At 48.6% G+C, this 14,060-nt stretch overlaps 1 protein-coding gene across 1 annotated transcript in view; it reads left to right on the top strand.

The window, feature by feature from the left end:
• LOC139384106 (tau-tubulin kinase 2-like) overlaps nucleotides 1-12,976 on the top strand; it is a 44,655-nt gene extending 31,679 nt beyond the window's left edge. The window contains exons 11-15 of the mRNA XM_071128751.1: nucleotides 4,387-4,613; nucleotides 4,951-5,539; nucleotides 9,480-9,842; nucleotides 10,890-12,166; nucleotides 12,434-12,976. Coding sequence (XP_070984852.1) covers nucleotides 4,387-4,613; nucleotides 4,951-5,539; nucleotides 9,480-9,842; nucleotides 10,890-12,166; nucleotides 12,434-12,932 — 2,955 coding nt within the window. The 3' untranslated portion in view covers nucleotides 12,933-12,976. The remainder of the gene's footprint in view (nucleotides 1-4,386; nucleotides 4,614-4,950; nucleotides 5,540-9,479; nucleotides 9,843-10,889; nucleotides 12,167-12,433) is intronic.
• The last annotated feature ends 1,084 nt before the right edge of the window (nucleotides 12,977-14,060 follow it).

Genomic DNA, 14,060 nt, shown 5'->3' with positions numbered 1-14,060 from the left:
TTATCCTAGTCATATCAGCAGCCCATGATAGTTGTTGCCTCTTTAGATCTCACCTCTTTCGACATTTCGAACAGATATTTTCATCTCTGTCACATGTGTGGTGGGCTTTTGGCAATGGTGTTTTCCCGCTAACTGCATTATGGAACGATCATTTGCACTTAGCCTACCGACTTGTGTAGCCTACCGACTTGTGTAGCCTACCGACTTGTGTAGCCTACCGACTTGTGTAGCTTACCGACTGTGTAGCTTACCGACTTGTGTAGCTTACTGACTGTGTAGCTTACTGACTGTGTAGCTTACCGACTGTGTAGCCTACCGACTTGTGTAGCATACCGCCTTGTGTAGCCTACTGCCTTGTGTAGCTTACCGACTTGTGTAGCCTACTGCCTTGTGTAGCCTACTGCCTTGTGGTTGGTTTTTAAATCACCTTTCTTTCATTGTCCAGTAGCCAAAGGCATTATCCTAGTCATATCAGCAGCCCATGATAGTTGTTGCCTCTTTAGATCTCACCTCTTTCGACATTTCGAACAGATATTTTCATCTCTGTCACATGTGTGGTGGGCTTTTGGCAATGGTGTTTTCCCGCTAACTGCATTATGGAACGATCATTTGCACGTAGCCTACCGACTTGTGTAGCCTACCGACTTGTGTAGCCTACCGACTTGTGTAGCTTACCGACTGTGTAGCTTACCGACTTGTGTAGCTTACTGACTTGTGTAGCTTACTGACTGTGTAGCTTACTGACTGTGTAGCTTACCGACTGTGTAGCCTACCGACTTGTGTAGCCTACCGACTTGTGTAGCTTACCGACTGTGTAGCTTACCGACTGTGTAGCTTACCGACTTGTGTAGCTTACTGACTGTGTAGCTTACTGACTGTGTAGCTTACCGACTTGTGTAGCCTACCGACTTGTGTAGCTTACCGACTTGTGTAGCTTACCGACTTGTGTAGCATACCGACTTGTGTAGCATACCGACTTGTGTAGCATACCGACTTGTGTAGCATACCGACTTGTGTAGCTTACCGACTTGTGTAGCCTACTGCCTTGTGTATTCTACTGCCTTGTGGTTGGTTTTTAAATCACCTTTCTTTCATTGTCCAGTAGCCAAAGGCATTATCCTAGTCATATCAGCAGCCCATGATAGTTGTTGCCTCTTTAGATCTCACCTCTTTCGACATTTCGAACAGATATTTTCATCTCTGTCACATGTGTGGTGGGCTTTTGGCAATGGTGTTTTCCCGCTAACTGCATTATGGAACGATCATTTGCACGTAGCCTACCGACTTGTGTAGCCTACCGACTTGTGTAGCCTACCGACTTGTGTAGCTTACCGACTGTGTAGCTTACCGACTTGTGTAGCTTACTGACTTGTGTAGCTTACTGACTGTGTAGCTTACTGACTGTGTAGCTTACCGACTGTGTAGCCTACCGACTTGTGTAGCCTACCGACTTGTGTAGCTTACCGACTGTGTAGCTTACCGACTGTGTAGCTTACCGACTTGTGTAGCTTACTGACTGTGTAGCTTACTGACTGTGTAGCTTACCGACTTGTGTAGCCTACCGACTTGTGTAGCTTACCGACTTGTGTAGCTTACCGACTTGTGTAGCATACCGACTTGTGTAGCATACCGACTTGTGTAGCCTACCGACTTGTGTAGCCTACTGCCTTGTGTAGCTTACCGACTTGTGTAGCCTACCGACTTGTGTAGCCTACTGCCTTGTGTAGCCTACCGACTTGTGTAGCTTACCGACTTGTGTAGCCTACCGACTTGTGTAGCCTACCGACTGTGTAGCTTACCGACTTGTGTAGCCTACCGACTGTGTAGCTTACTGACTGTGTAGCTTACCGACTGTGTAGCCTACCGACTTGTGTAGCCTACCGACTTGTGTAGCTTACCGACTTGTGTAGCCTACCGACTTGTGTAGCTTACCAACTTGTGTAGCCTACCGACTTGTGTAGCTTACCGACTTGTGTAGCCTACCGACTTGTGTAGCCTACCGACTTGTGTAGCTTACCGACTTGTGTAGTCTACCGCCTTGTGTAGCCTACTGCCTTGTGTAGCTTACCGACTTGTGTAGCCTACTGCCTTGTGTAGCCTACTGCCTTGTGGTTGGTTTTTAAATCACCTTTCTTTCATTGTCCAGTAGCCAAAGGCATTATCCTAGTCATATCAGCAGCCCATGATAGTTGTTGCCTCTTTAGATCTTACCTCTTTCGACATTTCGAACAGATATTTTCATCTCTGTCACATGTGTGGTGGGCTTTTGGCAATGGTGTTTTCCCGCTAACTGCATTATGGAACGATCATTTGCACTTAGCCTACCGACTTGTGTAGCCTACCGACTTGTGTAGCCTACCGACTTGTGTAGCCTACCGACTTGTGTAGCTTACCGACTTGTGTAGCCTACCGACTTGTGTAGCCTACCGACTTGTGTAGCTTACTGACTGTGTAGCTTACCGACTGTGTAGTTTACCGACTTGTGTAGCCTACCGACTTGTGTAGCTTACCGACTTGTGTAGCCTACCGACTTGTGTAGCCTACGGACTTGTGTAGCCTACCGACTTGTGTAGCTTACCGACTTGTCTAGCCTACCGACTTGTGTAGCTTACCGACTTGTGTAGCCTACCGACTTGTGTAGCCTACCGACTTGTGTAGCTTACCGACTTGTGTAGCCTACCGACTTGTGTAGCTTACCGACTTGTGTAGCCTACCGACTTGTGTAGCTTACTGACTTGTGTAGCCTACCGACTTGTGTAGCCTACCGACTTGTGTAGCTTACCGACTTGTGTAGCCTACCGACTTGTGTAGCCTACCGACTTGTGTAGCCTACCGACTTGTGTAGCTTACTGACTGTGTAGCTTACCGACTGTGTAGCTTACCGACTTGTGTAGCTTACCGACTGTGTAGCTTACCGACTTGTGTAGCTTACCGACTGTGTAGCTTATCGACTGTGTAGCTTACCGACTTGTGTAGCCTACCGACTGTGTAGCTTACTGACTGTGTAGCTTACCGACTGTGTAGCCTACCAACTTGTGTAGCCTACCGACTTGTGTAGCTTACCGACTTGTGTAGCCTACCAACTTGTGTAGCCTACCGACTTGTGTAGCCTACCGACTTGTGTAGCTTACCGACTTGTGTAGCCTACCGACTTGTGTAGCCTACCGCCTTGTGTAGCCTACCGCCTTGTGTAGCTTACCGACTTGTGTAGCCTACCGACTTGTGTAGCCTACCGACTTGTGTAGCCTACTGCCTTGTGTAGCTTACCGACTTGTGTAGCTTACCGACTTGTGTAGCCTACCGACTTGTGTAGCCTACTGCCTTGTGTAGCTTACCGACTTGTGTAGCTTACCGACTTGTGTAGCCTACTGCCTTGTGTAGCCTACTGCCTTGTGTAGCTTACCGACTTGTGTAGCCTACCGACTTGTGTAGCCTACTGCCTTGTGTAGCTTACCGACTTGTGTAGCTTACCGACTTGTGTAGCCTACCGACTTGTGTAGCCTACTGCCTTGTGTAGCTTACCGACTTGTGTAGCTTACCGACTTGTGTAGCCTACTGCCTTGTGTAGCCTACTGCCTTGTGTAGCTTACCGACTTGTGTAGCCTACCGACTTGTGTAGCCTACTGCCTTGTGTAGCCTACTGTCTTGTGTAGCTTACCGACTTGTGTAGCCTACTGCCTTGTGTAGCCTACTGCCTTGTGTAGCCTACTGCCTTGTGTAGCTTACCAACTTGTGTAGCCTACTGCCTTGTGTATTCTACTGCCTTGTGTAGCTTACCGACTTGTGTAGCCTACTGCCTTGTGTAGCTTACCGACTTGTGTAGCCTACCGACTTGTGTAGCCTACTGCCTTGTGTATTCTACTGCCTTGTGCACATTGCTGCGTTTATAATGTGAAGAAATACGTTTATCCACATTTTGAGCTAAATGTTCTGATCTGTTTCATCAGCCTCATTGCTTTTCTAAAGTATTTTAATGTAGCCTAGGACTATTGGTTGTATGAAATTGGCATCTATCATCACATAACTGTCCCAGAGTCTGTTTGGAATAGGCTATTTCTTTCTCGCATAGAACGTCAAGCTGACCAATAGAATAGGTCAACTTTTCTACTATGGGAGACAGCAGATTGACATAGGCTGGGGATTTTGCTGTATGTTGGCTGAAGGAAAGTACATGTGAACAGTCATTCTAACATTTCCAAACTGCGCATTGGAATTCAGTAAGAAGGATGCATCCCGTTGCACCCAATGCATATGGGTCCGGTACATTTCTCAAATGTCCAGTAAATTCAAATGCTGCCGGTCAAACGGAAACCCTGAAACACACACACCATGACGACTGAGTTCAACCATATATCACTCTATATCACATGTTTCTCTCCCCACTAGGCAGCAACAGAGGAGGAGAACAGCAACAACCAGGGGGGTCTCCAGAGCCCGTATGCCAACCTCAGCCTGGGCTCCCCTGTCCGGGTACACTCTGAGATAGTGGGGGTGTCAGGACAGGATGGTGGTAGTCCTCTCCTCAGGAAGCTCCGTAACATCCACAGCTTTGAGCTGGACAGGAGGCTGACCCTGGAGACCAAGCCCAGTCCTGAACGGTTCATGGAGGCGTGGTCAGTACCCCCACTAACCCCCTGGCCTTCTATTCCTTCCATTCTACGCTAACATAACAACCAGGGACTAGATTCTACTGCAATTCAGTCTGTTCAGGATATTAATCAAGATGAACTAAAGTTCCTATACAGTCATTTAAAAGTTTGTTTTAATGATGAATTAGTTTACTTCCTAAACTGACTGAATTTCAATGCAATTAACCTCAACCCTGCTATTGCTAACCCTGCTGCTAACAACAGCGCTTGTGCTACTGTACTAACCATCAATAGTACACTAACTACTATGTTATAATCTGCCATCGCCTGACCTGTTCAATCGGTCGGTGTGTCTCTCCAGCTCAGGGAATCAGCTGGAGGGCTGTGGGCAGCAGCAGGAGAAGGGCCTGGCTGTACCCACTGGAGGTGCCACAGGACCAGGGCGTGGTGGCACTGACCGAGTCTGGCACAACGACGAGGAGTTCCTATCCGGTGGCGGTGCCAGCGGTTCACCCAAACCCGTCTCCCCTCACTCCCACAGGTCTCTGGAACAGGGCGAGGGGGCCCCCAGCAGCGGAGGCTTCGTGGCCCTCAACCTGAGCTCCGGCCATGGGAAGGTTGACTTCAGGGAGTGGGTGATGATGGAGAGGCCCAGCGGGTCCCCAGGGACAGGAATGGGAGATAAAGCTACGACCAGCCCCTCCAAGGAGGAAGAAGAGGAGCTGCAGGGGCTGGAGATACCCCTGGGGGCAGGAGAGGGGTCCACGGGGAACCCCAGTCCTGGTCAGATCCACGGGGACAGGAATGGGGACCTCCAGGGGCATCCAGGCGCCAACGGACGACCCCCCAGGGTGGACAGGCTGGAACTGAGTGTGGGACCTACGGGAAGCCTGCCCCCCGTCACCCCCTCTAGCCCTGCTGATGCCCTGGCTGAGGGAGCACTCACACAGGTACGGACCTCACAGACTAGTATGACACAGTTCACTGTAAAATACGTCACTATTACATACCTCACAGTAAAATACTTCACTATTACATACCTCACTGTAAAGCACTTCACTATTACATACCTCACTGTAAAACATGTCACTATTACATACCTCACTGTAAACATGTCACTATTACATACCTCACTATAAAGCACTTCACTATTACATACCTCACAGTAAAGCACTTCACTATTACATGCCTCACTGTAAACATGTCACTATTACATACCTCACTGTAAAGCACTTCACTATTACATACCTCACTGTAAAACATGTCACTATTACATACCTCACAGTAAAACATGTCACTATTACATACCTCACTGTAAAACATGTCATTATTACATACCTCACTGTAAAGCACTTCACTATTACATACCTCACTGTAAAACATGTCACTATTACATACCTCACTGTAAAACATGTCACTATTACATACCTCACTGTAAAATACTTCACTATTACATACCTCACTGTAAAACATGTCACTATTACATACCTCACAGTAAAACATTTCACTATTACATACCTCACTGTAAAGTACTTCACTATTACATACCTCACTGTAAAGTACTTCACTATTACATACCTCACTGTAAAGTACTTCACTATTACATACCTCACTGTAAAACATGTCACTATTACATACCTCACTGTAAAACATGTCACTATTACATACCTCACTGTAAAGTATTTCACTATTACATACCTCACTGTAAAACATGTCACTATTACATACCTCACAGTAAAACATGTCACTATTACATACCTCACTGTAAAGTACTTCACTATTACATACCTCACTGTAAAACATGTCACTATTACATACCTCACAGTAAAATACTTCACTATTACATACCTCACTGTAAAGTACTTCACTATTACATACCTCACTGTAAAACATGTCACTATTACATACCTCACTGTAAAGTACTTCACTGTAAAGTACTTCACTATTACATACCTCACTGTAAAACATGTCACTATTACATACCTCACTGTAAAACATGTCACTATTACATACCTCACTGTAAAACATGTCACTATTACATACCTCACTGTAAAGTACTTCACTATTACATACCTTACTGTAAAGTACTTCACTATTACATACCTCACTGTAAAACATGTCACTATTACATACCTCACTGTAAAAATGTAACCAATATATTCCTCAATGTAAAATACATCACTATTACATACCTCACTGTAAAAATGTAACCAATACATTCCTCACTGTAAAACACATCACTATTACATACCTCACTGTAAAACACATCACTATTACATACCTCACTGTAAAACACATCACTATTACATACCTTACTGTAAAGTACTTCACTATTACATACCTCACTGTAAAACACATCACTATTACAAACCTCACTGTAAAAATGTAACCAATACATACCTCACTGTAAAACACTTTGGTATTACAGTACCTCACTGTACATTTCACCATAACACAACTCACGCAGGTCAAGACATATCATGCAATGTACACAGTAGGATACTTCACCTTAACACAGAACTAGACACAGTAGGATACTTCACCTTAACACAGAACTAGACACAGTAGGATACTTCATCCATCTGGATCATCAGTAGCATCTTACTGTAGTTTAAAGTAAAATGTGATCGTGATCACTTATGTCTGTGAGCTTGTTTCTTTGCTTGTGTGAGCTTGATAAAATGAAGGAAACTTTTCAGACAATGGTTTTGCATTATTTGCTCTTTATTTGCAACTTTCATTTGCTATGTTTAGTTTTTTTTCTGGGTTGACCCTTTATCAAAAGGTGCTATCTGAAGAAAGAGATAGTGATTCCTTTAAGGAGACGTTTTGAGATCTCAGAATTCCTCCCACCTTTACACCCGCTCCCTTTAATTAAGTTCTAAATATATGCTTAACTCCTCCCCCTCTCTCACCCCCACTCCTATCCACCCCTTTCTCACACTGTTCCTCCGCCATCCCACTCCTCCCCCTCTCTCACCCCCACTCCTATCCACCTCTTTCTCACACTGTTCCTCCGCCATCCCACTCCGTCCTCTCCCCGACTTTACCTCTTCCTGCTCCGTCCTTTCCACAACTTTACCTCTTCCTGCTCCGTCCTCTCCACAACTTTACCTCTTCCTGCTCCGTCCTCTCTTCTTACAACTTTACCTCTTCCTGCTCCGTCCTCTCTTCTTACAACTTTACCTCTTCCTGCTCCGTCTGCTCTTCTTACAACTTTACCTCTTCCTGCTCCGTCCTCTCTTCTTACAACTTTACCTCTTCCTGCTCCGTCCTCTCTTCTTACAACTTTACCTCTTCCTGCTCCGTCCTCTCTTCTTACAACTTTACCTCTTCCTGCTCCGTCCTCTCTTCTTACAACTTTACCTCTTCCTGCTCCGTCCTCTCTTCTTACAACTTTACCTCTTCCTGCTCTGTCCTCTCTTCTTACAACTTTACCTCTTCCTGCTCTGTCCTCTCTTCTTACAACTTTACCTCTTCCTGCTCCGTCCTCTCTCCACAACTTTACCTCTTCCTGCTCTGTCCTCTCTCCACAACTTTACCTCTTCCTGCTCCGTCCTCTCTCCACAACTTTACCTCTTCCTACTCCGTCCTCTCTCCCCGACTTTACCTCTTCCTGCTCCGTCCTCTCTTCTTACAACTTTACCTCTTCCTGCTCCGTCCTCTCTTCTTACAACTTTACCTCTTCCTGCTCCGTCCTCTCTTCTTACAACTTTACCTCTTCCTGCTCTGTCCTCTCTTCTTACAACTTTACCTCTTCCTGCTCCGTCCTCTCTCCACAACTTTACCTCTTCCTGCTCTGTCCTCTCTCCACAACTTTACCTCTTCCTGCTCCGTCCTCTCTCCACAACTTTACCTCTTCCTGCTCCGTCCTCTCTCCCCGACTTGACCTCTTCTTGCTCCGTCCTCTCTTCTTACGACTTTACCTCTTCCTGCTCCGTCCTCTCTTCTTACGACTTTACCTCTTCCTGCTCCGTCCTCTCTTCTTACGACTTTACCTCTTCCTGCTCCGTCCTCTCTCCCCGACTTTACCTCTTCCTGCTCCGTCTTCTCTTCTTACGACTTTACCTCTTCCTGCTCCGTCCTCTCCACAACTTTACCTCTTCCTGCTCCGTCCTCTCTCCACAAGTTTACCTCTTCCTGCTCCGTCCTCTCTCCCCGACTTTACCTCTTCCTGCTCCGTCCTCTCTTCTTACAACTTTACCTCTTCCTGCTCCGTCCTCTCTTCTTACGACTTTACCTCTTCCTGCTCCGTCCTCTCTTCTTACGACTTTACCTCTTCCTGCTCCGTCCCCTCTCCCCGACTTTACCTCTTCCTGCTCCGTCCTCTCTTCTTACGACTTTACCTCTTCCTGCTCCGTCCTCTCTTCTTACGACTTTACCTCTTCCTGCTCCGTCCTCTCTTCTTACGACTTTACCTCTTCCTGCTCCGTCCTCTCTCCCCGACTTTACCTCTTCCTGCTCCGTCCCCTCTCCCCGACTTTACCTCTTCCTGCTCCGTCCTCTCTTCTTACGACTTTACCTCTTCCTGCTCCGTCCTCTCTTCTTACGACTTTACCTCTTCCTGTTCCGTCCTCTCTTCTTACGACTTTACCTCTTCCTGCTCCGTCCTCTCTTCTTACGACTTTACCTCTTCCTGCTCCGTCCTCTCTTCTTACAACTTTACCTCTACCTGCTCCGTCCTCTCTTCTTACAACTTTACCTCTTCCTGCTCTGTCCTCTCTCCACAACTTTACCTCTTCCTGCTCCGTCCTCTCTCCACGACTTTACCTCTTCCTGCTCCGTCCCCTCTCCACGACTTTACCTCTTCCTGCTCGTCCCCTCTCCACAACTTTACCTCTTCCTGCTCCGTCCTCCCTCCCCAACTTTACCTCTCATCACCTCTCTTAGCTCCCTACCTCTCCTCCATCTCTGCCTGAGGAGGTGTTGGCCAGGATGTCCAGTCCCTTGCTCCTGCGTTCCCCAAGCCCGCACACCCAGACCCTCCTCGCCACCCTGTCGGACCCCCTGCACCAGAGGGACCCCCCTGGGATGAGTCGCAGCTACTCAGCCGACCACCACAACCAGTACCTCCTCCATCCCACCTCCTCTTCCTCCTACCACGCCTCCCTACCGCCACCACCTCACCCCGGCCTCGGTTCCGCCCGTAACCAATCACCCTCCGGGCGCAGGAAACTGCCCGCTATTCCGGCGGGCGCCGCCAGCAGCAAGTTCCCTTCCGTTATACGCATCACACGTGCCCAACTCCAGCAGGTGATTGATCAATCCACCTCTGGGCCACGAACCAATCAGACGTCTCTATCTTGATCATAACACACCGCCTACCTAATTCCCTCCACTATTAGATACTTACTGTCTTTTTAAAATAGTTTGGTTGTTCTTTTTGTTTCCTTTTGCTGCTAGTGTGTTAGTTGTGCTGTGTTTTGTTGGGTTGTTGTTGTTATGGTTGTTATTGTGTTGAATTGTGGTGTTGTTGTGTTGTCGTCCGGCAGGCTGCTTTCTCCAGAGAAGAGCAGGCCATTGTGCTACAGACAAAGCATGCTCAGATCCATGTGTCCTGATGTCAGGGGAATAGTTAGGGTCATTTCCTTTACAATTCCTTTTCAATTCAGTCAATTCAGAGCGTGAATGAAATTGCAATTCCACTTTTCTTCATTGCAAGACAGGGACTTTTGTCTGTTGTTATTTCATATCCTCCTGTGTTCTCTCTCTTTTTTACTCAACCTGAACTGCTTTTTTACGGACCCTGACTTCCTGTCTCTTTTGTAAGCCCCTGATTAGTTGAGTGAATGTTTTTGTTGTTGTTGCAGATCTGGGTTAAATACGTGTCAAATACTTGAGTGGTGCTTGAGTAAGCATTCCAGGCACAATGGCATAGTCCCAAAAGTCCAAGCTAAATCAAACAGATAATAGATTTGACCCAGGTCTGTCTTGTTGCGCTTTTTTGATATCAACTAACAGCTTGACTGACATTGCCTTGATGATGCTGTGACATGTTATGATCATGTTATGATCTCCATTCAATATTTTCACATGATCTCTTACAATGCAATAATTTGACTCTATTTATTTGTTAACCTGCCCACTCTCTCTCTCTCTCTCTCTCTCTCTCTCTCTCTCTCTCTCTCTCTCTCTCTCTCTCTCTCTCTTTGTGTCTTTCTCCTTCCCCTGTCTCTTTCTTTCTTTATCTCTCTCTTTCTCCCCCCCCCCCCCCCCCCTCTCTCCCCCTTCTCTCTCTCTGTGTCTTTCTGCTTCCCCCACCCTTCTCTCCCTTTTTCTCCCTTTCCCCTCTCTCTTTAGCTGACAGCTCAGCAGACCCCGTCTGGCTCAGACTGTTCTCCACATGGCCTACAGCTGGAGAGACGAGAAGATTCAGCAGCTGAGGCCCAGCAGCCCCAGGATAATACTGCTACCACTGACATCTACATCCTGCCCACCCCTAGCCACACCCCTAGCCAGCCCGGCAGCCCCACCAGCCTGGATGACCTCCTGGCAGATACCCTGATCAATGGACGAGACACCCAGACCTACACCAAAGCCCACAGCCCTGTGCCAAGCCGAGCATCCTCTCCTCGCTCCCCCCATTCTCCTCGCTCCCCCTGTTCTCCTCGCTCCCCCCGTTCTCCTCGCTCCCCCCGTTCTCCTCGCTCCCCCCGTTCTCCTCGCTCCCCCCGTTCTCCTCGCTCCCCCCGTTCTCCTCGCTCCCCCCATTCTCCTCATTCTCCACGTTCTAATTCTCCTCGCTCCCCCCATTCTCCTCGCTCCCCCCGTTCTCCTCGCTCCCCCCGTTCTCCTCGTTCCCCCCATTCTCCTCGCTCCCCCCGTTCTCCTCATTCTCCACGTTCTAATTCTCCTCGCTCCCCCCATTCTCCTCGCTCCCCCCGTTCCCCCCATTCTCCTCGCTCCCCCCGTTCTTCTCACTCTCCACGTTCTAATTCCCCTCAGTCCCCCCACAGCCCACTGTTCGGCCTAGTAAACGGCCATCTCTCTCCCCCAGCTAACGGCCAGGGAGACGTCAGTGGCTGTGGAGCCTTTCCAGAGCTCAAAGACCCTGAGAGTAACCAACCCCAGCCTGACAGGGCAGATGGGGTGGAGACCACTGACCAAACCCCAGCTCTGACCACCCCCTCTCCACCACCCAGCCCCTGTAAGGACCCCTCCCGCAAGCTGAGCCGTATCCCCGTCCTGCTGGACCTTCTCCCCACCCCTGGCTCTGCCATGGAGAAGCTGCTCCAGAAGAAAGCCCCCCACCACCAGGGAGGAGGCCACCACCCAGCCCCCTCTCCCTCTATCTCCCACCGCGGCCCCGTCGTGGCCTCGCTCCCCCACGGGGACCAGCTGTCCTCTGCCTCAGACCACTCTGAGAAGGCCGATGAGTCGTTCCTGGGCTCGCGCTCTGACTGCCAGGGGAATGACGCCCCCTCCCTCTCCTCCTCTTCCAGCCCCCTGTTCCGTAAGAGCAAGATCCCACGCCTTTTTAACCCTACCAACCCGGCCCCAGAGCAGGAGAGTGCTGCACAGTACCTTCCACGCCCACCCCCGGGAAGACCACCCAGTCGGCTTGCAGCGGAGGGCAGGTAATAGGACTCTTCATGATTAGCTTTAATGACAGGTTTATCTCACCTATCATGGTAACCTGGTTCCGAGTCTGTTTTTGCAGCCTTGCCAACTCCTATGTTCATTGTCATGCCAATGTTTGGGATTGGCAAGACAGCACCAACAGATCTGGGATGAGCCTCTACTATCATTAACTGAATTACATTCATCTACATGTTAAAGGTATATCTAAAGCTCTAAACTCATTGTCCATCTTCCCAAAACCTCACCCCCTTCCTCCACCCAAGACTGAAGCGTTATCGTATCCGAGCGGGCAGCACAAGGGACTCAGACCTCCTGACCTGTCTGTCCCAGCTGATGCACCATGGTCAGGGTGGTGGATCTGTCCGCGGTTCCCCCCACCACGGGCACTCCTCAGCCCAGCTTGTAGGCTCCCGGATGGGAATGTGTAGCCTGACCAGCTCCCCCCACCACCATCACCACCGGAGCTCCAGTGCCTCCCCACGCAGCTGTTCCTCTCTACAGCGCTCTGTCTCCTCCTCCCCCTCTCGCCACGAACACCGCGGGGGAGAGCGAGGCAGAGGGGTTTGTTTCGGTCGCTCCTGTTCTCCTCCCAGCTTCTCTGGGTCCCCGCCTCCTCCCCGGCGCTCCTACCCCCACCATCAGGAGATTTGCTGCTGCCGCCAGGCCCGCACCGGCTCCCACCACCACCACGCCCTCAAGTGGAAAGCCTGCAGCCGCGAGGAGAGAGAGAGGAAGTGCTCCAGCAAGCTGAGCAGCAGATAGTGGGTCACTGCTCTGGCCCTGGTCCTAGCCTGACCCATAGAAACCCCTGGGCCCCTTTATTCAAGTCTCTCAGAGTAGGACTGTTGATCTACGATCAGTTTGGCCTTTTAGGTAATAATTAATAAGATTACATGTACAATCGTATTCATTATGACCTAAAAGGTTAGACTGATCCTAGATCAGTAGTATTATTGTGAGAGGCTTTACGAGTATGGCCTGGGAGTCAGTGTCGTTGCCACAGCAGAGGGTGGGATCAGGATGTTGATGCAGACCAAACGATCCTGCTCTGGATCAATGAAGACCTGAGGCTTCTGTCAGAGAATACTGAACATAATGTCCCCCCCTCTCCTCCCCTGTCCCCCCCCCCCTCTCCTCCCCTGTCCCCCCCTCTCCTCCTTCACACTTTCTTCTCTAATTCCAACTATTTGGTCATTGTTTAGTCCCTAATTCATATGCCCACTTTAATAGTTCATACCTAATGCAAAAAGGATCTATGTGCATTATGCTATGTATAAGATGTTGGTGTTCTTGTGGGGTGTTTTCCCTCATATCATCAGTGAAGTGAACACACTTAGCCCTCATTCAGAATACCCTAGGTCAGTCAGTGGATGAGCACTCATTTATTCATCACTCACCAATTTAATATAGACTCAGTCTATTCTGTTTCCTCTGTACTGACCTGGGGAGTGCAAGGTATAGCAAGTCTACATTTATGGCCATGAAGCTCCAGAGAAATGTACACTATCTACAGAACCTATTTATTTACATCTTGACACACTTGTCACACCAGGTACACACTAACTGATGACATCATCGATTGATGTGTCCTCTCTCTCTCTCTCTCTCTCTCTCTCTCTCTCTCTCTCTCTCTCTGACTTCAGATGTACAGTGAGTGTCATTTATTTCAAAGGCATTTAAAGCAATCAATTGATCAATGATAGAAGTGATCAGTCTTTTGAGAAGGAAGTGATCCTTCCTTTAAAACAATCATACTAAATGTGTGTGTGCTCACACACGTACTTGTGCCTAATGTGTTGACTGATCTGGGGAATCTAAATGGCAAACTAAATGTGTGATTAAACACTAGTTACTGGACCATGATTCCCTTTGTATGCTCCTCTTCAGAAT

Source organism: Oncorhynchus clarkii, chromosome 25 (genome assembly GCF_045791955.1).
Source record: "Oncorhynchus clarkii lewisi isolate Uvic-CL-2024 chromosome 25, UVic_Ocla_1.0, whole genome shotgun sequence".
NCBI classification, from domain to species: Eukaryota; Metazoa; Chordata; class Actinopteri; order Salmoniformes; family Salmonidae; genus Oncorhynchus; species Oncorhynchus clarkii.
Note: the sequence above shows the minus strand (reverse complement) of the source record. Positions and strands in the feature narration are given on the sequence as shown.